This window comes from Camelus ferus, chromosome 2 (genome assembly GCF_009834535.1).
Source record: "Camelus ferus isolate YT-003-E chromosome 2, BCGSAC_Cfer_1.0, whole genome shotgun sequence".
Lineage (NCBI taxonomy): Eukaryota > Metazoa > Chordata > Mammalia > Artiodactyla > Camelidae > Camelus > Camelus ferus.
Window position 1 is genome coordinate 27,842,553 of NC_045697.1, and position 16,920 is coordinate 27,859,472.

Here is a 16,920-nt window from a genome sequence, read left to right on the forward strand (position 1 = left end):
CTTTTGAATCTTCATCTTTCTTCAGCACCGAAAAGGAAATTGATTAGATAAATTATTGTATAGCAAAAATTGTATTCAGTGAGTTTCAAAGTGTTTCCCTCCTTTTTTTAGAAAGTGAATTCCCTCTCCTATGAAGATATTGTGAGTGCTAGGCAGAATTCTATGTCCAGTGGTACTGACAATTCCTTTTATGATGATCTTCCAAAACTTTAAAAGATATTTCACATAAACCTGCTAAACTTGAGGTGCTAGAATCCATAACATTCAATAACTATGAGATCCATTTGCAACAATAATGAACAAAATTGAAATAAGTCTAAACAGTTCATGTAAAACTGTTGGCTGGCTAAAATATTCTGTAAAATGTAATAAACTAAAGATTATACTGATTGGAGCATAAACACAGTGTACACTGTAGATCCATTTTGTCCTTATCATAACCACATAACCTTAAATAGGCAAAAAGCACCCCAAAAGCCCTGTACATAGTTCAAATTTCCCCATATTTCCTTTTATCCCCTCCTGGGAAATACAGTGCCTTCAAGGAAAGGGGTGGAGGGAGACCGGGACATAATTTAGAGGTATTCACAATCGAAGAAAGCACAAATCAGTGGATTAAAAATTGAACGTATGGCGTGTCTCCTTTGGTATGAGAACACTTATGAAAACAGATTTAAAAGCAACTAACCAAGGGAAGAAAAACATGGCTAAAAGGGCTGGTAGCTGAGTGGGGGTGGGGATGGGGCGGGGGACAGAGTCAGGGAGACAAACAGGATGCCAGGAGGTGAGAAATAAGGGTGGGGAGTAGTGGGCAATCTCAAGAGGAACTAACAAGGTCTGTTGCTTATAGTTACCCAGAAAACTTTAAGAACAATAAGAGACAAACAAATGTAGCTTCAAGAAACCTGAGAGAAGACAGACCAGCTGGCTGGGATGACACAGCCCCCCGGTATTGGTGGTGCATGGGGAGGGAAGCTAATCTTCCCCAAATTCACATCCAGTACAACTGCTGACACTTCTGTTTCCCGTTGAATCAACAGATCCTGGCGAAAGACCACGGGGAGAGGGTGAGTGGACCTTGTGCTCCAGGAAGCATATTTCTATCTCTTGAGAAATAGGAACTTCAGCTCTATTCAGTCCAGTGCGCTAGGTTTTCTGGTTTTGCTTTGTTTTTTTTTAACTTTTTTTCTTTGGAGTGGCTTTTAAAGTAAATACATGTTATTTTGAGGAGGAATTTCAGTTCCAAGAACCTGCACAGATCCAGCTCTTCAAGCAGCAGTTAAAACTCCAGAGTCAACCAAGGAGATGGTCACCCACACCCTTGATCTCACCTCCTAGACCCCCTTCCTTCCTATCCCCCCAGAACTCACAGGCGCAGAACCACACCTCTGAGGCCACCTTGTAAAACTATGCTTGAGGTCCTACATTTAATTACACACAACGTACATATTTATTTCTTAGCTATTTTAAAAAAAATGCTTATTACAAAAGTAATATATGCCCACTAAAGAAAAAACCACCAAAGAGCATCAAAAAGGAAAAAAAAAAAACACCCTCACTCTTATCACTTTCATACGACATTATTATGACTTTAGTATTGTCTGCTGTTAGCCACTCTTTTTGAATTATAAGGGCAAGGAAGAATTCTTTCCAGTTCATATGATCCAACCATATGCTAGTTGTTTTTTCTAGACACATCAGCAAAACTTGTAGAGCATTCGTGAGTGTGGACAGGCTTGCTAGGTTGGGAAGTTAAGGAATGAAAAGCTGAAGTCTTCCTCCCCAGCGAGTACCAGGGAAACCGGTGCAACTGGGCTTTCGCAGGGAGGGAGACGCATCCCATGTCACACAGCAGGGTTTGGGTGTCAGCATGCAACATACTTGGAATGGGCAGAAAAAGGAAGGCAGCAAGGCCACTGTCCTAGAGCATAATTCACACACCACCTCTTTGCTGGCTTAGTTATGCAGGGGGAAATTGGGTGAGTGTGAGTGTGAGTGTGTGAGTGTGTGTGTGTGTGTGTGTTTGTGTGTGTGTTTGTGTGTGTATTGAGAGATGATGTATGTATATATACATGTATATATGTATTTCTCCCCATGGTACACGCACCATAGTTCCTGCCTCCTGTCCTGCACTACTGGAACTTTCTATTAGTTACATTTAATGTCATTTTATATGCTACCATGCAACTCACTTGTTCAGAAGCCTTCCATAGTTTCCCAGCGTCTGCTGGAAAAAGTTACAGCTCCTCAGTGTCGTATTTTCCCCAAGGCATGGCCTCAGCTGAACTTCCCTAGCCTGCCTTCCACCACTCCTGAGGACCCTGGGCTCCGGGGCCCTCTGCAGACTCTGAAATGCAGAGTGGAGTCCCCTCTCCCTCCAGCAGTGAAGTTCTAGCACTGTATAACCTCCTCTACAAAGATTTTTGGGGATTTCCTGGCTGATGTGATTTATTTTGCAAAATCTGTAAGCGCCTTGAAGATGAAGCCTAAACCCCACAAGAATACTCATAGCTTTCGAATAAATCAATTTACCTGTTTGTCCTTTTAACCCTCATATCGTGGTTCTTTTCTAAGTTTTACTCACTATATTCCGCATTGTGTAATAATTAAGCAATTACATATGTTCTCTCATTGCCTTAAACACAGGGATCATATACTGTTTCTCGTGTTCCTACACCCATCCCAGATCTATAGTAAATGTTCAACCAATATTTAACGAACTGACTTAAATGCAGGGATTTAAATGCCAATAAATTTTCCATAACATAGAGGAAAGGGTTGGAAATCTAGAGTAAGCCTCAATCCAAAACAGGATGAAAACTGGGAAGTTCTTTATCTTACTTTGTGGGTCTCCCCTTCTCTATTCCTTGCCTCCCAGCACTGGATAAATCTAGGTCGTCCCCAGCTTAGAAATAAGTTACAGTCTACATCTTTATATGTGTAGGTCATTGATTTTGAAATTATAATTCATTTCCCTTTCAAATGATACTAAAAATAATGTTTAAGATCCCTAAAAAGTTCCCCAAAGCCAAGTTGAACCCTCCATGAAGCAGAAATACTATATTTGCAATAAAAAGTAGAAAATAAAACTATTGATATATTTCACTGGTAAAATAACCAATAAAAACAACTAAATACAAGTGGTTATTTTTAATTTGAATAATCATGATTCAACAAAAGCAGATTTTAACTATAGAAAAGGAGGGTATATCTAATCATTCTCTCCGAGTTGCTGTCATTCACCAGTTTCTTAGAGATTCTTTCTCCAGGATGGAAGATGTGGCCAGAAGACCTAGGTCTTACTCTTGATTCTCAAGTTTGGCTACAGTTCTGAGTAATTTCAGGATCCACATGGTACCATGTTTAATACCCCATTCATTCTATTTCTTCGTCTCCTTGTTTTCACCCCACTTCTAGTCTCCCACTCCCATAGGCACACCCTGAACCATGCTAACCTTGGGACTGTGTCGCCTGTAAATGTTAAGCTCCCATATCCTCACTCTCTGGCTACTCACCTCCTAACCGTCCAGGTCATTCACTACATTATTCCCAACACACTCACTCTTCAGCCTATTTGAAATGTCCAGTTCACTGATCCTTCAGCCAGATTTCTAGAGTCTCTTTCGGTTTCAGCTCTCTAACTTAGATTCCAAGATCCAATGTTTCAACTATTTTTGTACCACAATCCTTCAATTGCATTGTTCTGCCAAACATAATCCAGAACAATTCCAGTTGTCCTTCTGCTTTAGAAATGTTGAGAGCTCCTAGGGTAGGGGTGCAGGACACATTTCCAGTTTCACCTTTATTATAATTCTTGGTCACCTAACTCAACCTCAGTACTTCCTGGCAGTCCTAATTTGGGTGGTTAGATGGATGGATGGATGGATGGATGGATGGATGGATGGATGGATGGATAGAGAGATAATATAGATGAAAACTTGTAGAGATACTAAAGAGAATCTCTGGACCCTTTGTAATGCTTTTGAGATGAGTGGCCTTTAGTCTAGAATTTGTAATTTTACTTCAAAATATATGGCTTTGTAATTCTAAGAAAGAACAAAGTTGGAGGCATCGCAATCCTCGATTTCAAACTATATTACAAAGCTATAGCAATCAAAACAGCACGGTACTGGCATTAAAACAGACACATAGAACAATGGAACAGAATTGAAAGCCCAGAAATAAATCCACACATATATAGTCAAGTAAGTTTTGACAAAGGAGTCAAGAATACTCAGTGGGGAAAGGGTAGTCTCTTTAATAAAAATGGTATTAGAAAAACTGGATATTTACACACAAAAGAGTAGACTGGACCCCTATTTTACACCACCCCAAAAGTTAACACTAAATAATTCAGAGACTTATATGTAAGACCTAAAAAATGTATAACTACTAGAAGAAAACATGAGGAAAAAGCTCCTTGACACTGGTCTTGGTAATGATTTTTTGGCTATAACACCAAAAGCACAAGCAACAAAAGAAAAAATTAACAAGTGGGATTACATCAAACTAAAAAGCTTCTGCACAGGAATGGAAATGATCAGCAAAATGGAAAAGCAACCTATGGAAGGGGAGAAAATATTTGCAAATAATCTGTTTGAGAAGGGCTTAGTATCTAAAATATATAAGGAACTGATACAACTCAATAGCAAAAAAAAACAAAAACCAACAAACAAAAATGATTTTAAAAATGGGCAAAGTACTTGAATAAATACATTTCCAAAGAGGATATCCAAATGGCCAACTAGTACATGGAAAAAGTGCTCAACATCACTATCAGGGAAATGCAAATTAAAATCACATTGATATATCACCTCACACCTGTTAAATAGCTATTATCAAAAAGACAAGAAATAGTGTTGGTGAGGAGGTGGAGAAAAGGGAACCCTTGTGCGCTGTTGGTGGGAATGTAAATTGGTGCAACCACTGTGGAGAACAGTGTGGAGGTTTCTCAAAAAACTAAAGACAGAACGACCATATTATTCAGCAATCTCATTTCTAGGTATGTATCCAAAGGAAATGAATCACCATCTCAAGAGATATTTATGTTCCCAGTTGACTGCAGCATTATTTACAATAGGCAAGGTATGGAAACAATCCACATGTCCATCAATGGATGAACAGGTAAAGAAATGTGAAACACACACACACATTGGAATATTATTCAGCCACTAAAAAAGAAGGAAATCCTGCCTTTTGCAATAACATGGAGGGACTTCAAACGCATTGTGCTAAGTGAAATAAGTCAGACAGAGAAAGACAAATACTGTATGATCTCACTTACGTGTGAAATCTGAAAAAGCCAAACTCATAGGAACAGCAGAATGGTGGCTGCCTGGAGCTGGGAGGTGGGGGAAATGAGGAGATCTTGATCAAAGGATACAGACTTCCAGCTATAAGATGAATAAGGTCTGGGGATCTAATCTACAGTTATAAACAAACAGTATTATATACTTGAAAGTTGTTAAAAGTAGATCTTAAATGTTACTATTACCGAGGGAAAAAAAGGTAATTATGTAAAGAGATAGAGGTGTTTACCTTTATTGTAGTTACCATTTTGCAATATACATGTGTATTTAATCATCATATTGTACACCTTAAACTTACATATATTATAGCTCAATAATATCTCAATAAAGCTGAAAGAAAAAAAAGAAGGGGAAAAAAACCCCATATGGCTTTGTTATCCTTTAATGTAGATGTGTCTGCATTGCTAATAATTTCATGAGCACATGATAGTCTTCTTCCTCCGTAACTTGGTCCATGATCACATAAGAAGGAGAAATTTTCTGAAGGAGAGATTGGAAAAGCTCTGAAAGAGAGTGGAGGAGGAAAGAGGAATCTCAAGAGTATGTATTTGTGTATCAGAAAGAGATTGTCTGAAAGGGAAATAACTGATAGAAGCCCTGAAAGAGAAAGTGGAGGTTGGTAGCGGCTTGTGTCCACTAGGCTCTGAATCAGTCTCAACATAGTGTTACTGTTTAGTTGTCATCCATTAATAAAGTACTTTTGGAACATCTTATATCTGCCAGACACTGTTCTAGCTTGGGAAACAGGAGTGAAGACAATGTTCCTGCTCTCACAGAGCCCAGGTTCTAATGGGGGAAAATGATAAAAAAAGAAAAAAAAGAACAAGGATGACTAGATGTTGAATGGAGAAGGGAGGGATATTTTAGATTGTGTGCTCAAGGAAGTCATCCCTGAAGAGGTAATATTTGAGCTAAAAGCAAATGTTGGAAAAAGAGCTATCTGGTAGGAAATCTGAAACCTTGCTTTTCCCTCATGACTACAAGATGGTTGCCATAGCTTCAAGCATCACACCTTCACATAACTTCTAAAGCAGGTTTGGGGGCTTACCCTTAAAAGAGTTTCCTTTCATCAGGAAGAAAAGTATCTCCAATAAGCCCCATCACCCTTCCCTCCATGTCCCCCTGGCCAGAACCAGGTCACACATCTACTCTCCAACCAGTCACCAGCAAAAGAGACCGGGACTGCAATGACTGGTTAGGAGCAACAATGCTGAGGCCAGGGAGGGGAATCCTTCCCTGAGCACATGCTGCCCCAAACCAAAACCAGTCTGGCCTGCTGTCCTCAGAGAACAAGAGTGCAGCAGCTACCACAAGGACCAAGCTCGAGATACTTCATTTACCAGGATTTATGGATTTATGCAGTACCTAAGCCTATACCAGGCTCTGTGCTAGGGTTAGGAATAAAAAGGAAGATCTAGGCACCACTTTCACTATCTCACTCTACTGTTTAAAAACAGTTAGGGGAACTTCCCTCCTCTTCACTATTTCAAAGGTACAGTTCACGGCCACTTACCACCCTGAAGCCTCCTTGCATCCTTTTAGCTTGAATGACTTCTTCTCAATTCATAGCTCACATTTATTCATTTTACAAATATTCATTGAACACCTGTACCATAGGGATGCAATTTTGCTAAAAAGATAAGTTCCCTGACTTCGCAGAGTTTCTATTTCAGTGCCATAGAGTTAAATAGTCAATCACAAGAAAGAATAAAAAGTGTTACAAGAGGTGAAGCATGGGTGTTATCAGAGCACCAAGAAGGAGGCCTCCACTCTTCCAAAAAAAGAGGTGAGGGATAGTGGTAAGAGAAGATATATTTTGTTGAAAATGTCATTTATGTCACCATTTAAAGGAAATGAAAGCAGAGGTCAGGAGTGGGGGAGAAGGCGAGGAGGCTAGTCCACCTAGAAAAATGAGCACGTGCAAAGGGCCAGAGGTGGGTAAAGAAAAGAAGCTCAGTGTTGCTGGAGGAAAGAGTGGGAGAGGAAAACAGTGAGTGATGTGTCTATAAGGATAGGTGGAGACCAGGTCCACACTGGGAGAGGGGAGGGGAGGTGCTGGTAAAATCTTGCACTTTATCTGGAGAGAAGTCATTGAAGAGTTTGACGTGTTTTTGAGGTTTGCATTTTAGAAAACGCATTCTTAATCTTTTGCTCCAACCCCTTACCCACACTTCAGCCACACTGCAAACAGGCTGACCAACGAGACATTGTGGCAATAGGCTGGACCAGGATGGCAGCCAAGGAGTGGGTGGTGATTGAGGAGGTCCAGGATTCAGTGAATGACAGGACTGTGGCCAGCCATAGAGGGCGAGGAGCTAAGGATGACTTAAGGCAGTTCTGCTTTAGGCTCCCAGAGGGATGGTGGTGTCCTTTATTGGATGAAGTCCTTTCTGTACAAGTTGTGTTTGAGCTGCCTCCCACAGGGCACTGAACAGAGCATGTTTATTAATTAACCTCTTTTATGACTTTTCTCTTCCCTCCCCCACCCGTTCGTTATCAAAGCCACTCCCTACTTATCTGGAATCACACTTTTCTCACAGAGACCTACTTCACTCTTCTCCTTTGGGTCCACACCCACATGAAAATTTAAAAAAAAAAAAAAACCCGTAATTTATGTGCTTCATCACTCTATGTCCCTTGAGTGAAGCCTGTTATTTTTTGAGCCCCCAGTATGAGCCAGGCACCGAAATGCAAAACAATTCCATCAGTCATCGCTAATGTTTTTTCCGTGAATACAAATCTAAGGCATCCAATCAAACATTTAATGGTGTCAGTGATCAATGAGTTGCAATTAGTAACTGACACGAACCCAACTTTTTCCCTCGCACCCGTCTTTATTCATTCAAAAAAATCTCCATCCCTTTATATCATTTTAAAGATTAATCTTGTGAGACCTAAGATGGCACATGAAGTGGTGGAGTCAGGTCTGGGTGTTCTCCACGTGGTCTTTTATGTATATATGCATGTTTCACAATAAGCAATTTCACGACTTGAGGTTACCCGGTACTAATTTTACAATACTGAGTGACATGAAGGGGCTCGGAATATACTATATCTCTTCGTTTTAAGTAGTACCATGCCTGGACGAAGCACCAAAGTGAGGATGGTGAACTTAAAGGGCCTTTAAAACATCTTGAAGCAATAACAAGCTATAGACAAGCAGGGGCGTTTTCCAACATTACACAGGACTAAAACAATTGAACCAATTTGTCCTTTGTTCTTTTTATTGCATTCTTTATTACATTAATACTGTAAAAAGAAATTCAAAAAGCATTAAACTCGGGTACCAAGCTATACAAAGTCCTCCCAGGGGCCTGGATGGGGCAAAAAGCGAGTTTCCTCCCGGCTGTGAGAGCTGTGACGGCCACCGAGGACGCTCGCGCTTGGTCCCAGGGAAGCGACACGAAACGAAGAGGTCGCTAGGCCGAGCCCTCAGCTCGCCCCGAGTTCTCCCTCCGGGCGGGAGGATCCCGACCGAAGTTTGCCAAGTTTTCCGGCCGGCCGGGCTGAGCAGATGCAGCTGCTCCCGGTCGCCTTGCCGCTCCAGCGGCGGCCCGGCCCGTGGGAAGTTTGCTCGGGGGCCTCCTGGCCTTCAAAGAAAAGTCCCGGGAGGCGGGTGAGCCACCGGCCAGGCCATCCCCACCTGGGACGGGCGACAAGGGGGCCTCGGGGCACAAAGAAAGAGCGATACAGGATGGCGAATGGCCTTGGAAACTCGGGACCATTTTAGGGTTTGTCCCCCCAGCTGTCATCCCCCTACCCCGATTTTCTTTCTCTCCCGAATTCGCCCGGGTCCACCCACTCCTGCCCCAGCGGTGCCTTTTCTGCTTTTTCTTTAAGAGTTGTCTGCACTGGGCCCAGGAGGGGCCGCGCTGGCCGCCGGGCCCAGCCCTTCCCGCCGCGCCCGGAGCCGCCCTTCCCGCCGGAGTCGGCTGATTGATGGCCCCGGCCGGCCCGGGTCCCCCGCCCCAGCTCGCCCGCGAGCCCGGCTGTGTGTTTTGGAAGCGGCGCAGCGGGCTGCAGCCCTGTGACGCCCCGAGCGGCCAGCGCCGCCCTTCCTTCCCCCCGGGCTCGGGCGGCGGCGGCGGCGGGTCCGGGCCAGGCGGGGCCGAGGGCTCCCGGGCGGAGGGCGGAGGGCGCCGGGCGGAGGGCGCCGGGAGGGGTAGCGGGTGGGGACTCCGGGGCAGAGCGGGGGGCGATGGGCGGGGGCTCCGGGGCGGGGGCCGCGCCGCGCACGCCCAGCCCCACGGCCGCACCGCGCCTCGCGGGACAGGTTGGGCCGGCGGGGCGGCGCCCGGCTCCGGGGAATAATGAGTGTCTGTCAGGCCGTCCCCGGGTGACTGGGCGGGGCGGGGCGGAGGCGGCGCGGGAGGCGGGGGTGGCGGGGGAAGGGCTCAGGGCGGGGTGCGTGTTTGCGCGAGTGACTCGGCCGACCCCTCCGGCGGCTGCCTCCACCCAAGTGGGTGGGGACCCGCCCAGCCCGGGCGGCCGCGGCGGCTCCCTCTCCCCTCCCTGACCCTCCCACCCCGGGTCCCAGCCTCTACTTACCCCGCCAGCCCCGGGAGGCTCGCAGAGCGAGCGGCGCCGGCGTCATGTGACTGCCCGGAGTTGGTGCCAGGAGCCAGAGGGGAGCCAGGAGCGGAGCCGCGCGGAGCCGGGGCCCGAGCCGGAGCGCAGCGCGAGCGCCCGCCGAGCCGAGCCGCACGCGCGCCCGTTCCCGTCCCCTGCGGCCGCCACCGCCAACGCCACCCGGACCGGAGCGCTGACACCACTGCATCCGCGGGGTTCCAGGCAGCCCGGATCCGGGCCTTTATTTCTTGCCTGCAGCGGTCAGCACCGCGCCTCGAAAAGTAAGTCCCCTCTCCCTCACCTTTCCTTCTCGCCTCAAGTCTTGTTGCCCCCCTTGTTGGCTCGTCGGATTTCCCTTTTTTTCCACGGTGGGGGCGCGCAGTAAATGGGTTGGGGGTGCAGCGGGGAGGTTGGGGCGCCCGTGGGCTTGGGAAAGTGCAACAGCTCCTCGGAGCCGGGGGGTGGGGGTGGAGAAGAGGAGAGGGGGAGGGGGGCCTTGGGTTCAGCGGTGGAAAGTGTGGGATTGGGGAGAGTCACCGTGCGGCTCCGCGGGCGCGGGGAAGCCAGGCCGGCGGCGCCCGCCGCGGCCCGGGATAGGACGCGGGCGGGGGCTCACCTGTGTGGTCCCCTGACCGCCACCCGCCCGCCCGCTTGCTATTCCCTCCAAAGCCCAGAAATCTCAGAGCTCTCCGCGTGTGGCAACGTTGTTTGGAGAAAGGTAGCGCCGAGGCCGCGCGCTCCTGCTCCTCCCCCTCCTGGTCCCCCACCCCCCGCGCCCTCCTCCTCCCCGCCCTCCGCCGGCGCCCCCCGCCGCCCCCCTCCTCGAACGGGGCGCGCTGTCGCTCACCCGCCGCCCGAGCAAACTTGGAGCAGCCTCGCGGGCCTTCTGGGAAGAAACTTGGGGCAACTGGGAGTGGAGGCAGCATCCAGTTCTTGGTCCTGGAGGCCAGGAGCAGGCAGGGCGTCTGGATCCTCGGGGGCAGGAGAAGGAGCTGGCGGGGTTTGGAGAGTCCTCCTCGGGGGCACGGAGAGAACCTGCTGCAGTGTCTGGAGCGAGAATTGCAGCGTGGCTGGAGGCGGAGAACGCCTTAGGCGACTGCCTGCAGTGTTAGGGACCCGAGCGGGGTGGGGACCGAGGGACATGGATCCCTGGACCCAGGCCCTCGGGACCTAGGATCTACCTTTCCGAGTGACTTTCTCGGAGATGGCATATAGTACCTGGAATTGTCATAGCTACTTCTTTGGCAAATAGCAGGGAGAACACTCTATTTGACTTTAAATTTTACAGCAATATACAATAACACTAGATGAAGAACGCTGAAAAGGACTTATTTTTTTTCCTGAGGCAGGTTAAACGGAAATTAGTAATTGCTCTCCTTCTTGTATTTCACTAAGATAAACATTTTACTGAATTTTTTAACCAACTCAATGTATTTTTCCATTAATGTCACCCAAGACACTTTAAATATTGATTATATTCTCACAAGAGTCTGGTATACGGAGAAAAGTATGAAGTGGTATTCTGACTTCATTTAGATTTAGTATCTGTAATTATGAAGCAAAATCAAGTGGGGAATAGGGCAGTTGTTCGTTACAGGTTATTCCACAGAACAATTGTGTGCTGTCTTTTTCTGAGTGCTTTAGTTATGAATTTGAGGAGAATTTTTTTTAATAGACATGCATCTGGATGATAATCTGCCTAGTCCAAGAGAAGACTTGCTTTTAGGGGGAAAAAACAATCTGATAGCATTAGCATCTCCAAAATTTTGCGAGTTAGTATTTTTAAAAGGAAGGGTGGATGAAAGAGTTTCTTGTGGCTTGAAACATGGAGTATGTGAGTTGACCTTATTCTGTTAACAGAAAGCTGAAATGAGATGTTTGATTAATTTAAACTCCTCAGAGAAGGTGATATCTCAATTTCTACCGGCAGTGGGGTTTGCTGCAGAACTGTTAGAAGAAAGAAGTATAAATGGGTGAGTTCAATGAAGACAGACTGTAAGGAGCATTCTGCTTGCATGAAGGAGAATGCACGTACATATATCCTAGTGGGAAAATAACAAAGAAAAGTAGCTACTTCGACCACAGAACCTTGTCAGATGTGAAATATGGCAACATAGCTTTGGAGAAAGCTATTGTTTTTTTCACAGCAAAGTTTCTAAATTAAAACCTAATCTTCTGGTCGCTATGGACACAGTGATGCCTTTTCTTTTCTTTTCTTTTCTTTTCTTTTCTTTTCTTTTCTTTTCTTTTCTTTTCTTTTCTTTTCTTTTTTACCTGTCGTTCTGTCTGTACAATCTCTGCTAATGGAAACCTGAGTTAAATAGTCCTACCTAACAAAATAAAGAGCAATAGTGGGGAAAGGATTATGAGTGTATTTTACTGCCTTAAAAAATACCTAAAGGAAAATAGATATTTTAGGATATCTTAGAAAAATTGATACTCTATTGTACAGGTTGTATAACAATTTTGGATTAAATGAAATGTCAGGAACAGAATCACATTCTCAAAAAATGTAGATGTGTGTGCATGTAGAACAGATGTGCAGCTGTGTGCAAATAGGTTTGTAATTATGCAGCTGAAAAAGACTGGACATTTGGGGTGACTCTAGACGTCCCATACTCTTTGTCTTGGAATTTAGTTCTGTGGTTACAGTTGGTCCCGTTTCAGTTATGTGGGATGACCCCAGTGTCTTCTAGATTCTCAGCAGCAGAGCGCTCTCTTCATTTGCCTCCTGATGCTCTAAGGCTGAACAGTAATCATCACCCTAACCCAGAGTTTGATCATGGCTAGAGACCAGACATTGGGATGGGGGAGAAAGAGACAAAAGAAATCGGTAGGGAGGCTGGTGTTAATTAGGAAGGTCTATGCTGCTTGAATATGATAAAATCACATGTTCACTTATGATGTTTACTGTATGTGGAAGCACCTATTTGTAAATAGGGCAGATCCCCTGTATAAAGCTGGTGTTATTATTCACACCCATAGAACAAACACCTCCACCCCCCTGTTGTTGTCTTAAAAAACTCCAGCTGCTCATGAATATAGGGTCAGGGAGGGCCGGCTAAATGTTTCTCTGTGCTTTCTCTCCAGCACAGCCAGCAGAGCTGTTTCCTGTTCTTTGTTTCAAGGCTGGGGTTTGCGTCATACATTCCAAGTGGCATATGTGTGCTCTTTCCTGTTTCAGGCTGTTTTCTGGTAGATCAGTAGCCCAGACCAGGCCATGATCCCTGTCCCTCAACTCCCTATCCCCACCCAGGGAGTTATCATGTCTCTACACACTTGTGATTGCTTAAGATGCCTGTGTTATGTCATAATGAGAAGTCAGTTAACCTTCTTTTATACACCCTTGCTCCAGTGTATTTATATGGGTGAATAAAATACTTCTACCTTTTTTAGTTCATCATTGCCAACTTGCAATTTTAAGAAATGTGTGTGCATGTTGACTAGAAATCTGAAGAAGGTTTTTTTGTTTGTTTGTTTTTCATTCTTGTTTTGAGATGGGTTGAGTGTTTTGAGATAATCATTTTGCCCTAAACTGTCAATTTTAGGATGGGGTTACCACCTTAGAGTTTAGAAGACCTTGCGTTATCTGAAAGATGTGGCATTTAACACAGGACCCGGAAGGCACAGGAGGCTTCGTGGGATGGAGAACTCAGGCAGTTCTTGGCAGCATGGGCTGACTTGAAAGTCTTGCTTATGTTTTAAGGAAGAAATCTTGTATTGAAGCAAAATATGAGATATATTAAGAGCATTCCAGGATTATTTCTTTTTAAGGACAAAGATTTAAATACTAGATTTTTTTTTTTAAGGAAAAAGATTTTTACTGTATTCTCCATCTGATTTCCAAACAGTTTTAAGAATAAAACCTCAAAAAAAAAAAAAGGAGAACTGGAAATAAGTTCATTTAATGGTAGTTGGAAAATTTTTAGTCTTATATTTTGAAAACAGGAGAATGCTCTTATTTTTATTGTTTTACAATAACAACTTTCTCATAATCCTCACTTCCCCGCCCCTTTGGGTATGTTCTGTCAGTTGTGATTAGCAAATTTCTGGGTTAACTATTTAAAGCCTTTAACAAATTACTTTTCTCTTGGTTCTCCAGCAGTTAAGTTTTAAGAAATTGTTGGAAAAGAAAACTTGTGGCAAGTTTCTTTTTTTGAACTTTTTATTTGGGGATTTTCTCTAAAATCTAAAGGAATTAACTGCAGTGTCCCCTGAAGTGGAGTCAGTTGGAAGAGTTGCTGAAGTGAGCACGTCAGACCCTGTTCTTCCCAAAATTGATAATAACAGTGCTTTGGCTTAACGTCTCGTCCCACCACATTTTTTCTTTATGGATAAAAGAGTATTATATTAGTTATTACTATATGTTAATTACTATTACATATTAATATCAATAACATCATAATAGCATGCTATTAAGAAAGCTACTAGGGTTAAATAGTAAGATATTGATAACCTTCCATGAAAAAAGATAGGAGTTTTGGAAAGTTTCAGTATGATTTTTTTTTTTCTTCTTCTTTGCAGGAAGCAAACTTAAAATAATATAAAGCTACTGGTAGGACAAGAGGCCTTTAAAGCAAATTCATAAGTAACCCAAACTAAAGCAAGTTTTTTTGTTTTAGTTCCAAAGTTGTTAATAATCCAACTAGATTTGGATCTTTGGTCTTTATTCTGCTTACCCCAAATCATTTTTTCCTCCCCATTTTTGGGGAGAGGGAGGTGGTTAATAGAGATGATTAGAATCTAATATATTCTATCAGAAAAAAATTCTGCAATCTTTTAAATGTAAGCTAAACACTTGGAGAAAAATGTACCAGTCTGATAGTTACTATAATTACAAAAAGGGGATGGGGACAATAGTTTTCATCTCTTAACCATGTAAATCATTTTTCCTAGTTCAATATAATTTTATCTCCATCCCCCCTTTAGATATTTGCCTTCTTAATGTGTCCAAATCAACATTTTTTTTTTTCTGTAAAATGGACAGTTTTCTTAGGGGGTATTTCTTACTCTCTGTTTTCACACCCAGATATCTGGTTTGCTAATATTCCAGTCAAAATTCATCTTGAGTGAGTTGGAAAGGAAAGATTATGGTGGCTTTTAGCATTCTCATTTTCAAGGCTGATCTGTCCCTTTCTTAGACCCCGTCTCTCCTCTGAAGCAGTAATGCCAGAGCTCGAGACAGGAAACCAGACAGCAGTCTGCCCTGATAAGGGAGAGCATTGTCTAAAGGAGGTAGCCCTGCTCCCCCTACCCGTGCCCCCCCCACCAACTCTCCTTCCTTGAAATTTAGTAGTAATAAAAGACACAATGCTATAGACAGTTTCTGAACCAGAACTGGTACTGTTGTCTCCCTAAGCAAAAAAATATATATAGCCTTTTAATTGGCTCTGTGCATTTTGTGGAATGTCATCATAGTTCAGTGGAACAGAAAAAAAAATTGTCAGTATATTTTGTATCTGTCGGTCAGAGTGTTTAACACTCAGAGTAAAGTTCTTTCTCTAGCAAAGCAGGTTGCTGGAGCTATTTGAAACTTATTCCATTGTGTTGGCAGGCAGAATACATTATCATTTCCCCCATCTCATTATTAAGGGAAGCTAGAAGCCGAATGGAGTAAGTTAAGTGGCCCTTCAGCCCGTGCATCTGTGTAACCCTGGGTCTAGCTCTTTCCCTCTTCCAGGAAGGGGGTGCTTTCTGAAACAGTCCCCTTCCAGGAGGACTCTGAAGAGCCCACCTTAGCTTGGAACGTGCCCAAGATGGTTTCCCATCTCCGGAGGCCTGGGGATCTCCAGGGATGGCCTGGAGCTAGTCTCAATCCAGATCAATGGAGTCTGGCCAAATCTAGAGAGAAGCGAATCCAGTGGACTTGGAGGCAGCGCATTCTACCCTGGAGAGCGACCCGTGATCAAGTGTGGGTCCTTTCTCCTTTGGCCCACTCGCTCTTCATTCTCCCAACTACCATTCTGAATCTAATCCCTGAAATCCACTCCTTTATCTCTTCTTGTACTTTATACCTGGGTACCTTACAGAGCTTTGCACCCTAAAACCATGTTCATTAGTAAGTTCGAGTTCCTGTTCCACTTAGTTCTCCAAACAAGGGAGTTTTGTCTCCCAAGCCTCCCGAGCAAACTTTTCACAGTTGCTTTGTGTTTCAGGTTTTAGAATATGATTTTCAGGCTAGCTGCACTAATTTTCCTGGTGCAACACCTGCCATACAGTCACTCCGAGGCCCCTGCCTTTTGTTTTATCCTAGCAGGTGAGAAGGGTAGTTTGACATCCATTCATTTGTTCATCTCACAAGTATTTATTGAGCACCTACTCATTAGCGCTCATCTCAGATTGCGTGCAGTCATTATGCTTAGTTATGCCACATGATGGAGGAGGTCCAGGGTGATCCAACCTGAAAAGTCATTTTGAAATCTTAATTGTCCGCTGGAACCTCCCCATGGCACCACCTCCCTTGGGCAGTATGGCCCCACACACGTCCCACACCCTTGGCACTGGGGGAGCAACCCACGTATAAGACAGTTTTACTTAAAAGCAGGTCCCATGGCACGGTGTTAAGCAGAACAGAAAGAGCCCTAGGTCTGCAGGCTGACGCACTTCTGTTCTTGGCTGCAGCTCCAACCAGCTCTTCGAATTTGGGCGAGTCATTTCACCTCTGTTCCTCCATTTCCTCATTTCTAAAATGGGGATGAGGACCTGACCCTTCCACCTTTGTACAGTTATTATGAGGATTTCCGTATTTACTTGGGTAAAGCTGCCAGTTTTTTCTGAGCAGTTTTATGGACCAGTTGCAGGTGCATTGGCTAGGAACAATAATAGCCTAATTTGGGGGCCTTCAGAATGTGTCTTTTGATATTGTGTCCAAGCGTGCCCTGGGGGAGGGGGAGAAGCTGGGGCCAGTGGGGAGGAATTGAGATCGCCACTGTTGTAAATCCACTGCCCCAGCCCCAGTCCTCCCTGGACAGATCTGTCTGCAGAAATCTCTATCCCGCTGTTGCGGAGTATTGTCCTCTGCAGGGGCAGGTAGTAGAGTGGA

The 16,920-nt window shown here is 44.5% G+C and overlaps 2 protein-coding genes across 3 annotated transcripts in view; one reads left to right on the top strand and one right to left on the bottom strand.

Moving 5' to 3' along the window:
- LOC116668339 overlaps positions 1-10,411 on the bottom strand; it is a gene marked incomplete at its 5' end in the record, with an annotated part of 79,550 nt that extends 69,139 nt beyond the window's left edge. The window contains 2 exon segments of the mRNA XM_032495869.1: positions 9,858-9,999; positions 10,001-10,411. Coding sequence (XP_032351760.1) covers positions 9,858-9,999; positions 10,001-10,411 — 553 coding nt within the window.
- KLF3 (Kruppel like factor 3) overlaps positions 9,401-16,920 on the top strand; it is a 35,240-nt gene continuing 27,720 nt past the window's right edge. The window contains exon 1 of one of the 2 annotated variants that reach the window (XM_032495843.1): positions 9,401-10,159. The gene's annotated coding sequence lies outside the window, so the exon portion shown is untranslated. The remainder of the gene's footprint in view (positions 10,160-16,920) is intronic. The other variant, XM_032495861.1, reaches the window with a different exon arrangement.